The sequence below is a fragment of the Helicoverpa zea genome, chromosome 25, assembly GCF_022581195.2.
Source record: "Helicoverpa zea isolate HzStark_Cry1AcR chromosome 25, ilHelZeax1.1, whole genome shotgun sequence".
Taxonomy (NCBI): Eukaryota; Metazoa; Arthropoda; class Insecta; order Lepidoptera; family Noctuidae; genus Helicoverpa; species Helicoverpa zea.
In genome coordinates, this window is record NC_061476.1 from 5,409,215 (window position 1) to 5,424,797 (window position 15,583).

The 15,583-nt window shown below is 33.7% G+C and overlaps 1 protein-coding gene across 4 annotated transcripts in view; it reads left to right on the top strand.

Moving 5' to 3' along the window:
* The window catches only part of LOC124642599 (solute carrier family 41 member 1-like), a 106,615-nt gene that overhangs the window by 79,656 nt on the left and 11,376 nt on the right, over nt 1–15,583 (top strand). For 3 of the 4 annotated variants that reach the window (XM_047181074.1, XM_047181073.1, XM_047181076.1), the window contains 5 exons: nt 3,100–3,224; nt 7,201–7,305; nt 9,188–9,254; nt 13,787–13,899; nt 15,043–15,187. In XM_047181074.1, the coding sequence (XP_047037030.1) occupies nt 3,100–3,224; nt 7,201–7,305; nt 9,188–9,254; nt 13,787–13,899; nt 15,043–15,187 (555 nt within the window). The remainder of the gene's footprint in view (nt 1–3,099; nt 3,225–7,200; nt 7,306–9,187; nt 9,255–13,786; nt 13,900–15,042; nt 15,188–15,583) is intronic. The other variant, XM_047181075.1, reaches the window with a different exon arrangement.

Below are 15,583 nucleotides of genomic sequence, written 5' to 3' on the forward strand. Positions count from 1 at the left end.
TTCTATCATAATGTTGTATTTTTTCTTAGTCATGGTTGTTGCAATGTCCTTCCGATGGGCCGATATGGCTCCCCTTCCTAATTTGACCATGAATGAAATAAAGAGCTTGAAATACAAGGGTATTTTGAATACCTTCACAAATACTAGACCATTTCTACATTGGCGCGGCTTTCAGACTAGATTATGATATAATAACTTGTAGTATAGTTCATAGCACAGCAATATCGCGCACTACACTTACATTTTTATGGACACATTCACACTACAGTACTGAAAATCGTTTTGACTCATTATGTTACTTGAGACTTGACCTACAAGAAGACATCTGACCTACGTGCATTATAGCATCTCCGCTCATCTTTCCTTCTTCCGTGACATGTTTTCTACTTTGATACTTAGCACAAGAGTCGTAGTATAGTCTGAATCCAGCCATAATGATCACCAATTAATTTCCATTAATTAATAATTTTGCTCATAACAACAGAATTTGCCTTACATAATCAAGGTTACACGTAAACAATGCTATTCTCATTCCGCTCAAGGAACGCTGCATCGTTTGACCTTCCCGCGCCAACTTTCTCGCGTGGCTTGCAATAACTAGAATAAATAGTATAACCAAATTTATATTAATGCAGTATTTTATGTTTGTCTGTTATTCTGTTATTGTTGTTGTGTTTCTAAAATCATGTAGAATTTGAAAAGCATTCACTTAAGTGGAGGTATTACTACTAAGTCCACTTGACAAAGCAATATTTTTTGTCAGGTTTTGTAAGGCGTAAATCAAATACATGTTAATTATGTATTTGCGTTAGTCAATATTTTGATTTTTAATGAGGTTTTGAGGTATCATTAATTTGTCTTCCTCCTTGATATTTGCAAAGATATATTTTCAAGCTAATTCGTGATAAAAAATGTTTAATACGACGTAATAAATATCCTTAGAGAATTTACATATAATAACAATATGAAGGATTAATAAAAAATATTAATTTAGAAAGTATCTAACAGTTTACTCTGTGCCTCACCAAATCTATTTAAGTAGGTACTAGGTACATAACAACTATAATTTATCTAACACTGTTATTTATTAGTATTGAGTAATCAACTATTTCACTCGTGCAGAAAAAAACAATGCCTTATTAAAAATCTATGATTCATCAATTAAAGAGAGAGACTAGTTAGTTTTTTTTTTTCATAAATTACTTCGTCCAGCAGTAATTCTGACTATACATAAGTAAAGTTAAAGATAAACAGTTTAATTAATATGTTTGTTCGTGCTCTTGCACATAGGTATTCCTATTATTTTCTATGATTAAATGCTAATCAACACCTGTCACGTTTCTTTCATTATATTCTGTCACTGTGTCTTTGTGAACATAATGCAATTACAAGTATTTTACGTTAGAGTGCATTCGGTGCCAAGTCAGGGAATTTACTATTCTTAAAACTACTTTGTATATGGAGCTGCAACGGGGCATAGAGATATGTTCGAAGGTACCCTTGATGTAATCTTCTTAAAATTCTTGGCTAAACAATTTAAGAATATTTGTTAACAAGCCTAAAAATCTACCTACATTTAGCTAATCTATAAAACCATAATGAAGACTTTTTACTACTTATCCCAGTATAATATTGGTATCTACGACTGCTGGATCTACGGAAACTCATAAAATATGTCTAACTATCTGAATCTTAACCTAAATTAATGACCTGTAATAAAAGTGGGATTAAAAATCAATACTTCTGAGATTGGTTTTGTTCCGAAGTTTGTCTGATTAAACCGCAACTTTGGAACTTAATTGTACTTCGATATCCAAAGTAAATAAGGTATTCTTGTAAGTAGTTAAGTATTTAGCCACGTAACAAACATTGTGGACACTTAACTTAACTTAAGAAAAGATATGTGCATAACAGTGTCAAATGCCTTTGATAGGTCTAAGGGGTTCCCCAAGGTACAATGAATGTTATTTTTCGTCTCAGAAATATTTAGTAATACGAATATTCTTGTAAACATATTAATATCGAGCATTGTAAACACATTATGCATTACAATGTCAAACGCATTTGATAGATCCAAGGGGTTCCCCAAGGCACAGTGAATGTTGTTCGCTTTTAATAAATGTTTCACAATACAATTGTATTCTTATAGACGTCATCTTGATCGTTGCATTAAATAATTGTTTTAAGTTAATAGTTAATGCAATAAAATCTCCTTGTATAAATATAATTTATAGTTAATCATCGTTCTTATTGGTCGTTATATTTTTATTAAGCAATTTGCGGGCGTATAATTAAAGAAATAAATAATGAATTTCTCATCAACCTTACCTCAGAAATCAATATAATTATAAATCTATCTGTAACATCCAATAATTATAAAAAACTGTAAATATATCCTTTATTTTTTCATCTAAATTTCAAACAGGCATTCGCAGGCTTTTACGAAACGTCACACTTGTTGCACTTCTCCAAAAAGTTGGTCTACTCTCATGGAGAAGAGCCGGCAAGAAACTCCATGGATATTCTTTTAATGTGTTCATTTAAAATGGTTATCCGTAACGAGATATGAAAATCATCAAAATCATATTTCTGGTAGCTATGTTATAGCTATTAAATGTAATTAATTTATCTGTACTACCTACTATTTGAATAATAATAAACACTTACATAATTAGCTTCTTGGTGTGTGTTTTTTTCCGAATTGCGTAGTGTTTGTGACAAAATAATTCTTATCTGAAATAATTTGATATCAGATAAAAAAATTGTTATTTAATCGCTAGGCCATGTTTATTGTTTATATTTATATCATTGTCAGCAAGTGCTCAATAGTGACGTTTGTAAGCTTAAAGTCCAGTTTCGTCGATATACGCAATAATCTAGATACAGGTTTAAACATTGAATCATTACAGCTCCGTTTAGGGTGATCTGATTTCGTACAATATTAGTGATATGATAACTCACTATGATTGTAACAATAATGATGAAGAAACTTACTAAAGAGACTTACTAAATATGTATTTTATAATACTAAAGAATTTCACTAATAAAAAATCAAGTTTGAAATCTCAACATATCTAATCAACATGTTCTTTGTTACAGATGAAATTGGAGATCAAGACAACAGTTACAATATGGCGTCTATAAATTCCAACGACAAAAGTCCGGGAGATCCCCCGGACAAGAAACTAGCTGAAGTAGATGCCGAGAAACAACCACTTTCAGGAGTAAGTGTTAACTCTAAAAATATTTATGTACCTATCGATAACGGAACTATGATATAACTTAATGGACCAAAAAGCATATTCTTTACTTGTTTAAAAACAAGGCTTTAACGTGTAGTATCGAAAACATCAAACGATACCTAAAACCGGTTTCATCAATATGTTCCTTAAGTTATTTCATATTTATCTCAATTGATTATACAATAGAATCCTGGAAACCATAAGTCAAATCTACTGGCGAAAGATGATCAATGTTATGATTCACATCGTAAAGTTTTCATCTCAGTGTACCTAATTTATCACTTCCATGTGAATTTCCCATAACTTCATCTGAATATTTTATAAGATTTAAACCATGATGAATCTTGTTTTATAATTTTACTTCTCTTTCCTTTCTGCTTGCTCCTTCGGAAGAATCCTGTGATTGTAGGTATTACTCTTTATTATCAACCTTTTCATTTCACATTACTTTCTCATCCATATCACTTTTGAATTCATTTCTTTCATCCATAAAAAAACTTAGTCTCATGCATTCCTCTTGAACTGTTCTTACCAACTCATACTTAGAACAGTTTGGTACCAAAATATGCCTCATGACCATTTCAGGCATGTGTATTTGTCATTTCAATTACCATACATAACCATAAATTGCCATCGCATAAATAAACGTCATTGTTGCAAATTTTCATTTCTGGGAGATAACGGTTGCCTTTTCCATATGCATTATTCTTTAAATCTGGCACAAACAGTACATAGAACATTGACATATTGTAATTTACTATTTTTAGTGTCCTGAAATAATTTTACTTTAGTTGAGTTAGGTATTTATTTGATCCGTGCTAACACTTCATAATTACGTCTATTAAACGTTAATGACGATCATACTGATAAGGTGTTTAAATATATTTAACAAAATACATTACCCAAACCGACTAACACACCAAATAAAACCAGTAATGATCAATTACAAATCGATTCTTAATTACACCTTAATATTATTTTAACGGATAAAGCTTCTTAAGATAATACATCAATTCGTTCACGATACGACGCCGTAGGTATTTATATTTGTAAGACAAGTTTTTCTGCGGTTGCACCCGGTGTCCCGTGGGAACTACTGCCCGTACCGGGATAAAATATAGTCTATATTACTCGGGAATAGGGCTGCCATGCGTCCGGGTTTCCCCGGATTTGTCCTCGTTTGGAGGCCGTCCGGGGGCCGTCCGGGCGGGGTTTCAAGAAGTGTCCGGGGAAAACCCGGACACTTTTCATGTAAGGAAGCACCTCATTGAATTTAAGTAAATGTTAATAGTAAATAGATTACAAATTAGGTATTATTTTGTTTTAAAAAAAATCGTACTCGTTCGGGGGAAAATGCGATTTACGCCAAATGTTCGGGTTTTTCTAATGTTTGTCCGGGTTTGGCGAAATTCAAGATGGCAGCCCTACTCGGGAAGAGTGTAGCTTTCTAACAGTGGAAGAATTTTTCAAATTGCTTCAGTAATTTCTGTGACTTTTAGCTGAAATGTGAAAACTGTAGAACAAAATAATTACCAGTGTACAACATTATTATTGACGATGTAAACAAGATAATTTGTAATTCAAAAACCAGCCTTTACAGTACAACTGGATATACACAGTATAATGAATGATTTTGAATGAATGTAGGTACTAGTAGTAAGTAAGTACCACCTACTCATCATTCAATAATTATTGGTAATAAGTGGCTGATAATTTAATAATTAGAAATTTAATGTGTCACTAGTCTTTGTAAACAAAGATAAACATAAGTGTATTAAGCATTCCTATGAGGTAATGTATATGAGGAAAAAACCTTTGTTATTTTAAAGAAAACAGAAATCAAACATCAAATTATTCAATTTAATACCATTTTTGATATAACCGAACCCTATGCGGGCGAAGCCGCGGGCGAAAGCTAGTATTCATATAAATTGAATACAATTGATGTTATCCCAAAACAGTACTTTCAGATGTTAAAATATAAATGCATTTATACGTGCATTTCTTGAACTGATTCAGTACTGAAGCGGATTCAGTCCAATTCATATCGCTGAAATAATCCGATTGCTTTGATAGGATTAGATTTTCTTTTAATATCTCTGCATAACAGTTCTGATAACACTGTTATTTCCTTTCACTTTAGTATAAGTATCGATATTGCTACTGGGGACACAACTTCTACGTATTTTGGATTCAATACATACAAAATAACTATGTATGCCTAACTTTTAAAGTAGGTATAGGTAACTACTCTTCTTAGGCTAGGTTAGTTAAAACTGAGTGTAATGAAGTTGATTTCAAATCAATCCTTAGCAATATGCTTTGTGTTTAGAGAACAGCAGAATACAAGAAAATACCATTTCAAAATGTGTATTTGGTAAATTTTTTGAGATCATACAACTTCCGGCTATGACTCAGATTTGCAACAAATAAAATTGAGATAGCTGAATTTTTCTAAAAAGGTGCCCTGACTTGATCGGATAATTAAGACCGTGTAGATCATGATACAATACAAAACATAACAGAACAACATAGACAAAACGTAGTTGACCAAAAGTGCAACACAGCTACTTACAATAAACACGAAAGTAATCACACAAGTACCTAAACAAGTAAAAAGCGACCGTGGACTACAAAGTAAGCAATAGCAAATACAATTGACATTGTACTCAACAATATTATTAAAGTAGTTACTATTTACACATAGATATTATGCCCTCAATGTTATGAAAGTTGTCGGTACTTGCAGTAAATTATACTTAAGTAATTTAAAATGGTGAATACCCGAGTATGTGTATGTGTGGCCCTTGGTTCTATTTTGGAGAAAACCCAAAAAACAATCTACATAGTTCAAAACTAAATCGTTTTGAAAAATTTAAATGTTTTTTATGCCTATTTACATTGTTATTTGATAAGATTTTTAAATGATAAAGAGATACATCAACTCTTTAAACGAAGACTGTTTCTGACAATGTTGTTTAAATAATGCCAAATTCACTATATTCATTGGCTTCATCATAAATTTACATCATTCATAATTGAATCGGTTGCTTTTACTTTCATTTTTCTCTCCTTTATCTACTATCAAAGGTCATGCTTTCAAAGGCTTAGTGAACTCATTGATTTTATAATTCTTTATAATATTTTCTACATACTGTTTCGTCCATACCGTGATTTGCTTACCTCACCATGCATTTGATAAAATTATCTATTAGCACAACAAATTTGGAGATACCATGGTATACCTACAGTTGTTGGCATATTATCTACATGCCCAATCATTACCATTGCAAAACATTTTGTATAATTATGAAATCATTTGTTAGATTGACGATATTATAGAACTTTCTTTCAATTGATTATTTGGTTGAAGTTCCAAATTATACTTAATCTAAGGCCGATAAATCATACAAAACTTAAGATATGATTACTAGCTTCACTTGTAATTCAACTTTCTCAGGCATAGCTTGAAAATTATTGTAAACGATTACTTTTTTTAAAGAGTGTCTATGGAGTTTCGTGCCGGTTCTTCTCCATGAGACCAAATCTTTGGATCCGTGTAGGGCTGCCATCTCGAATTTCACCAAACCCGGACAAACATTAAAAAAACCCGGACATTTGGCGTAAATCGCATTTTTTCCCCGAAGGAGTACGATTTTTTTAAACAAAATAATAGCTAATTTGTAATCCATTTACTATTAACACATACTTAAATCCAATGAGGTGCTTCCTTACATGAAAAGTGTCCGGGTTTTCCCCGGACACTTCTTGAAACCCCGCCCGGACGGCCCCCGGACGGCCTCCAAACGAGGACAAATCCGGGGAAACCCGGACGGATGGCAGCCCTAGATCCGTGCAACTAGCATGACGTTTCGAAAGAACTGTTATAGGCTTAAATTTTGACGTTGACTTTGATTATTTATATTACATCTGCCTAACTAAAGCACCCTCGTTTCAGAAGAAAGAAGAACGATGGTGGAACACGTTGATGCAGGTAGCTGTACCGTTCTTCATCGCTGGATGCGGTACCATCGGTGCTGGTCTAGTTCTGGGCACAGTTAGGGTAAGTGACACTTCTTTTGTTTACTACTCTCCTATCTGGTTTTCTCAACCAGCCTTTGTTATTCTGATATATTTAAAGCTACATCAGTATCAAGTTTTATCAATATCTGTTCTACTTCAAGATCTATCATCATAAGTAGGTATGCCACAAGTAAAAATGTAGGTAAACTCTTCAAGGAAAACATGCTATAAATTCAACTATTATTTTTATTATCGAAATGCACAATCCAATCAGTTTACGTAAATAGGATATGCCTAAATATATCAGTCGAATGATGATAAACGATCAATGTTCGCTATGTCCATAGAATTAATGAAATAATTACCTACAATGACCAGGAGCGATATTTTTAGGTTTCAAGCATTCAATTTTCTTATCGATAAATGTTCATACGTAATAACAACTAATAAAGGTAAAATTAGTGATTACTTATCTGTTTAATTAGCATACAACGTAGGTATGCAAATATTGTCAAGAAGCCAAAAAACAGTCACACAGAAGACAGGAGTGAGGAAATGAGGTTTCTATAGGTATTATACTAATATTCGTTTATAAACAGCTTTATCAGCAAATAGACCTATTGCTTATGTTATGAACCGGTAATATTAAAACATTGTGATGACAAGGATACAAAAAATATTTCCTTTCTAGAACAATCCAACCCACGCTTTAAGACAAAAAAAGTTACGGAAGTGTAAGAATACCTATGTTGCTTATGAACTATGAATCATCGTGCATAAAACCGGCTTTTGAAATAGGTACAGTCGTTGACCAAAAACTTTGGGTCTCAAATTTTTATTTTTACTACACACTGACTGTACCAAGGGGTATTGGGTTGCCCGGGTAACTGGGTTGAGGAGGTCAGATAGGCAGTCGCTCCTTGTAAAACACTGGCACTCAGCTGCATTCGGTTAGACTGGAAGCCGAGCCCAACATAGTTGGGAAAAAGGCTCGGGAGATGATGATGATGATGACCACATTAGACTGTCATTTGCTTTGATAAATTAAAATAGCAGTACTTAAGTAAGAACGAAGACAATGCAGTTTTATTATATTTTTTGTACGTTGATTACACTGTAAGTAGTTTATTTCTGGTGGTCAGTTCCAAGGTCAATGTTGCAAGATAGTAAGGTCAAATCGTTTTAGGAGAAGTCGCTAAGAGTGTCGTGTGAAATTTACTTTTTATCTACATAGAATAGAAGGTTATCAAAAGTGCTAATTGCTGAAATACGTAGACATTTACTAATGAATAATAGGTACTTACGAAGTACATACTTAGGTATTTAACAATACAGAAATATATATCCTGCTTCTATCTTATCTTCCCGTCAAAAACTAATGAATGGATTTTGATGAAACTCATGAGTCGTGGTGGCCTACTGGGTAAAGGACCAACCTCTCAAGTATGAGGGCGCGGGATCGATCCCAGGTCAGGCAAGTACCAATGCAACTTTTCTAAGTATGTATGTACTTTCTAAGTATATCTTAGACACCAATGACTGTGTTTCGGATGGCACGTTAAACTGTAGGTCCCGGCTGTCATTGAACATCCTTGGCAGTCGTTACGGGTAGTCAGAAGCCAGTAAGTCTGACACCAGTCTAACCAAGGGGTACTGGGTTGAGGAGGTCAGATAGGCAGTCGCTCCTTGTAAAGCACTGGTACTCAGCTGAATCCGGTTAGACTGGAAGCCGACCCCAACATAGTTGGGACAAAGGCTCAGAGGATGATGGATTTTGATTCAGTAATCTAGCTTACACATCAGAATAACATAGGTATAGGCTATTTCTTATCCATTTTCAGGAAGTAGTATCCTCAAGAAGCGGATAAAACTGCTAGAGGAAGCAAAAGATTTACTTAATATTTATTTCCTTATTTTTTCAGGATTGGGACGTATTCATCAATGTATCGGCTATCTTTGTGCTCGTACCATCATTATCTGGTCTTAAAGGTGAGTAACATTTTATTCTTTAACATAAGTAAGTAATCCTCCTCATTAAGGAATTAGAGATACTAAATTTCATCCCAGTTTTAGCCCTTTTTCTATATTTAGACTAATAAACACAATTCAGCAGTCTGAAATGTAATCAGCATTATATCAACAATGTAATATCACTTTCGACAAATCAAAAACTTTTCAATTATTTAGTGTCTACCTACAATCAAAGAGTATACAAAAATAACGCAATCTTATCATAGATTAATATCACTCGCTTCTGATTCTTATCAAAAATCACATGTTGACTTCAACACACATGTGTATGATTATTCACAGTTAAGCAAATAAATACGAAATGTAGATGAACGATAGTGAAATCAATAAATCACGCATAATATATTACCTATGAGGATAGATCGTACATTAATGATAAATGAGATTAGATTGGTCACTATCAGAAATTTTTAGGGCTGTCAATTTCAAGTTCAAAAAAATATTAGATCATTATCATCATATCAGTCTATTGTCATTCACTACTGAACTTAGGCCACCTTAAAATATTAGTACATAGATATTTGGTACCTACATAGATTTGGTAGAATATTTTCTAGTAGCTAATGGTTGACAGCCCTTAAAACCTTGGTGTTTTTGAACTAGCGAAAGATAGCCATATCTCTAGACATAGACAAAAAATAATCATCTGCCTGCCGAAAAGAATATGAAGTGGTCTTAGAGATTTGTAAGATAATATCAATCAAATTAGATTTCTTAGAATAACATGAGATGGATGATTTAGAAGGCCATTCAGATAAAGTACTTCATAGAATACGTGCTAGATTTTTTCAAATGATATGAGATATAGGTAGATGATGTTTATCAAAATGACGGAATGAATTGGCATATGGAATTTCTCCTACAATTTCCTCTTTTAATTTACTCAAAGAGCCGTTTGATTAAACGTATATTTCAACCAATTAGCAAACATTTACCTATAAATAAGCTGTAGCCATTGTCCAAAAAAAAACAAATTTTGACTTGAAGCGCTATTGAAAATATTATCAGATTCAAATAACGTGTCATAAAGATAGACTTGTATGCAATAGGCTAGTTTCCTAAAAAATAATAATTAGTCCGTCTTGTAGATTGTCCAAAATTAAGCGATACGTATTTTTTCTTTTTTAAATTGGATCAGAACTTGTTAAGATATAGCGTGTTAAAGTTGAGTGTGACGTCACAAGTTGCTACAATTTTCAGGACCCTGTGACGTAAAAGGCCCCCACTCCTAATTTTTGAAGTGTATTATCTTTGTCATTTTATGTTTAATTAAAAAAAGAAAAAATACGTATCCAATATTTTTTGATTGTCTAAAAAGCGGACTAAATATTATTTCATTATTTCGACCCTGGACACTACCCTATTATGTGTCCATTGCCACCTAAGTATGAAGTTTCTTTCAATGTTTCCGCGATTCAGAATAGCATAGTTTTAGCGATAGAAATCTGTCATTATGTTGAATACTGAGTGTACGATTGTCGTGTAGGTAATTACAAAATATAATTGCTCTTCTTGGACAATAGCAATTGATGTGGGTGTTTAGTGCATGTGTTCTCAAGAGTCATGGTTGAGGACGGTTAGTGACCGAAGTATTAAGTGTAACTTATAACTAGAACTAGGTACATATCAAGTTTACTTTTTGGTGGGAAATCGTCAGATGACGCGTCCCGCTGTGGGTGCAGCGTGAGGCAGTGTCAGACTCTTACTGACTAAAACCCACCATGTTCCATCTTAAGCCCTTTATGTAGCAGGGCCGCGGTAACTCTTACATATCAAATCAATTCTTGCATTATTTGCATAACTTAATAAAAATGAAATTACATGTTTATTTTTGACTTTTTAAATGTTGAATGCGATTGAATTTTTGAAATTTTTAATCTATGAACTAACAAATCAGAACGAATTCAAATAAGACGTAGTCACGTAGGAATAGCATATTTTTTGGCTTCCCCAATATTGATTGTTCCGTGGATTCAATCTAATTTAGACTTATCTGACTGATGACGCGAACCTGTCTACATTTACGTCTAATTACGTAACCATTACTATAGTAGAAAAAACTTAACATATCGAAGAAAAACCTGTGAGTTCGCGTGCAAGTAATCTCTATAATCACATGCCTATTTCTTGGGAAAATGGACTACAAATGGTTTTCTATTGTGACAGTCGGAACGTGTACCTAACCTATGACGTGTTTAATTGTATAACTGAGCGGCCTACGTTGATTTGCCGTCCCATCGGGCTTTGAGAGTGGATGAATGGTGAGTGCACCTGTGACCTGTGTCTGCGCAAATGCTTGGGCAGTATAATATGTCCCGCGTAGTTGGCTAATCTCCTTACATGAGAACACCGACGTAGCCGATAATCGGCTAGGTCCTAGCCGATTATCGGCTCCTAGCCGCTAGGAGGACATCACCATGATAATGGAGATGGAACACTTTTTCTACGTCTATAAAAATGTTAAGACAAATACAGTCCTAAATCTGACTTCACAGGTAGGATAAGGAAAAAATAACAATAATATATTAGGCATATAACATATATATTTCATACTGAATTAGTCAAAAAAAAGAAAGAATATTGCTTGTGAGATGAGGTCAGACAGAGAAATATGGAAGAAGACATGCGGTGAAGATATCATAAAATTTAGTTTAAAGGTAATTACGGAATAATTTTTATCATAATATCCTATTTTAGGTACAAATCGATATAAAAAACAAACGCTATAGGTACGAAACAGGCAATACCCTCCACCAAGGACGGTAGGCTAAAAATAATTAAATAATAATCTTATCACATCGAAGCTTTGATAATATAATTAGTATTTAATAACTTTGAAAAAAAACGGTGCCATCTTGCACATACCTAAATCCTTCCTTAATCATTAAAGTGCCTAATACCTAACATTAAACGATATTTAAGTTCTTTGATAAAGTCAGGACCATTGTTTTTATAAACTAGCCGTTGTCCGGCAGTTTCAACCGCGTCCCGTGGGAACTACTGCCTATACTATGATAAAATATAGCCTATGTTACATGGTGATGGAAAAGTGTAGCTTTTCGTCACTGAAATAATTTTTCAAGTCGATTCAGTTTTTTTGGAGCCTTTACAAAGAAACAAACAAAAAAAAATGTTTCTTCTTGATTAAACCTATCTTCAGATTAAAGTACCTAATACCTAACATTAACGATAAGTTAGTACTTAGACAAGGTCAGGACCATTGTATTTATTTATGAATGTAAAAAGTTACATACATAACTGAAATATGTTTACATAATTAACTTCAAATGCGGCGCCAGCGCACCTTCAAAGCGCACCTGACACTGTTTATTCAATGCAATATACAAAGCTTGTGTTTCTTTAAAAGTTATTTATATTAAAAGTAATAAACAAGACGTTTATTATAAACAATTGATTGTCCTGTAATGCATTCATCAGCAAAAAAAAAAATTGTCGTAAAATATGTATCTTGTAATGTTCAGTGAGCCAGTCATATTTCGCCGATTGTTTTGAAGTCCTAAGTACATAAAAAAATTAACTGGCATGAAACTCTCTACTCTAATTCAAGACAAGAAAATATCAGGAACGATCGAAAAAATCTTCGAAGAACCTTCGAAAGTGTCACTTAAGCAAAAAGTGATAAAATGTACCTATGTATGCACACAGTTGTACATTTCATTTTATCACTGGTAAGCTGTGGCGGAATACGTGTATTTCGATAATAAAATCACACACTTGCTGACTTAGGACAATCTTAAGACATTATAGTATGCAAATTATTAAGCTACTATCACAAAAAACAACCACTAGCACTTTTTAATCGTTTTATCTATTTATTGAGTCGTTAATTGATTACATTTTGGGTTTTATTCGCTGTTTCCATACAGATGTCTTGACTCATAGAACACGTGCGCTTGATATGGCGTCTATCTCTTGAATAAATCTATTTAGTAGCCGTCCAAATAACTCAGATTAACTCTCTATCAGGCTATTAACTTGTCATGTGAGATTACGTAAGATAATACGTGTAAGTACGGATAATTAGTAATAAGACATTAACAAAATAAAATCAAAAAAACTTCCTGTTAATGTGTCGGTTTCTTTGAATGGAAATTTTAATCGATTCAGTAATTCTACATCATCTTTCTACACTTTTAAAATTGCTATATTAGTTTTTTTATCGATAACTAAATGTAGGTACTCAGGTGTCTTAATCCATAAGACAAATAAGTATTAAATGCATTTAAACGATTTATCAGAAGCTAACTTCCACGAGCGATTCTGCCCCGTCTCGTAGGAACAACCGACTCCTTGCCATAAATATTGAGTAATTCCTAACATAATCTTCACCTTCATACTATCTCCCTAACCTATAGATCTACATTCCTTACCATTATCCCATTTTTTATTTGGAGTCAACGCAGTTAGGCAAGTATTATGCTTATCAAAGATCTGTATTATATTAACAAGTTCATCTGTTTTATTTCCAGGTAATCTAGACATGTGTCTTGCATCCAGACTGTCCACTCAAGCGAACTTAGGCAACATGAAATCCTCAAGAGAAGTAATATCTATGGTCGTCGGAAACATATCACTAGTACAGGTAACATCACGTGAAAATACTTATATATTCGTAAAGACTAATCTTATCTTATCATGTTAATTATAAAGAAATCTATTGCTGTTTTTAATAGCTCAGAATTCTTGAATTGATCGACTATTTTTCAATCATCGTCATCCTCTTGCCATTATCCCAATTTTATTTCTAGTCAACGCAGCATATTCTCTTCTTCCAAACTTTTCTACCTACCGTCATCTCACAAGTACCTTATACTCTTCATTTTTTTTCTTCACCATCTATCCATCGTCTCTTTGGTTTCTCCTTTCACCATAAATGAATCAATAGAGATACGAATATGACATAATAGGTACAGTCCTACAGATCAAACTCCAATCTTCCTCAAGCTTTTTGTTCATAATATTTTTTAAATTCTTAGACTTCCTCAGAAACGAAAAAATAAATATCGTAAAATGATATAAACGACGTGTAAATTGCTGTAGGTAATTGTTTTAGACGATCGCACGGTCGTTACATGCAAAGATTACTGCTCAATTTTGTGTTTACCGTCGCCACCGTTGTCACTTGAGTAATGACTTCTAGATCACTTAAAGTCACTGTCACATGCGCATTTTATAATATCGTGTCTCCCATTGTATCGCGAAAATCGTACTGGAAGTCCATTACGGACCGATTTTGGCTTTGAACTATTAGAAGTTCATAATCTACCTAAATTAGTTGAATAAGGACTATCCTATCTTGATGCTAACAATTTTAAATAACAAAGCTGAACATATATTAGGCTTATTAGTTATAAGCCTCCCCATTTATATCCAAAAGAACTACTTAGGAGATATGTTTTTAATTTAACGCCCATACGATCACCTCGTTTTACAGTCCTAAGTTATTCATAAAGACCAAAAATATTTGTAACTTTAGCTGTTTCCCACGGTTTCACTCAAGTCCCCTGGAACCTACTTTACTTCCCCCATTCTACCAGTCTATAATATAACCATGTCATCCGAGGATAATATGCCTTTCCAACAGTGAGAGAACTTTTCAAATCATCAATTTGAAGCCTTCACCATTCTTCAACCGTTATCCTCTTTAACTTAGTATTAGAAATTTTAGATTTGTGTCTCTATATTTCTGGTCTTAAAAACTAACCCTTTCTTCCATAATTTCCAGGTGCAAGCAATAGTAGCGGCGACCGTTGTCTCAATATTCGCCATAGTCGTGAACACGATCACCGACCGCGCCATCAACGGATCCTACGTACTACTGCTGGTGGCCTCAGCTGTGTTCACTGCTACTACTACTTGTTTTGTTCTTGGTATGTGTGTTTTTGGTTTATTTTTATCGTTAGGTTGTTTTGTTTTATCTAGAATGTTAGTTGTATAGATGTAGACCTTTCTTATGGTTGATGGGTTTTAATCCCAGTCGACCTACTTTAGAAATCGACACCCTAATTAGAGCGCGTCCTGCATTGAAAATATTAATGGTATCCGAAAGAAAGAGTAGATACGTATAAGTTGTACCACATTTTACAGTGGTAAATAGTACAAGCAGTATTCTTCCCAATGTGAAAGTGAAAACAACTATTATTATAGTAGGAAGTGAAGTGACTTTAACCAAAAGGCTGAACCTAGCCTACGAGATCCTATCAGAGAAGTTCCTGAAAGGCTATCTAAGACTATCAGCAGGTACCCGATGCGACTGACCATAGGTA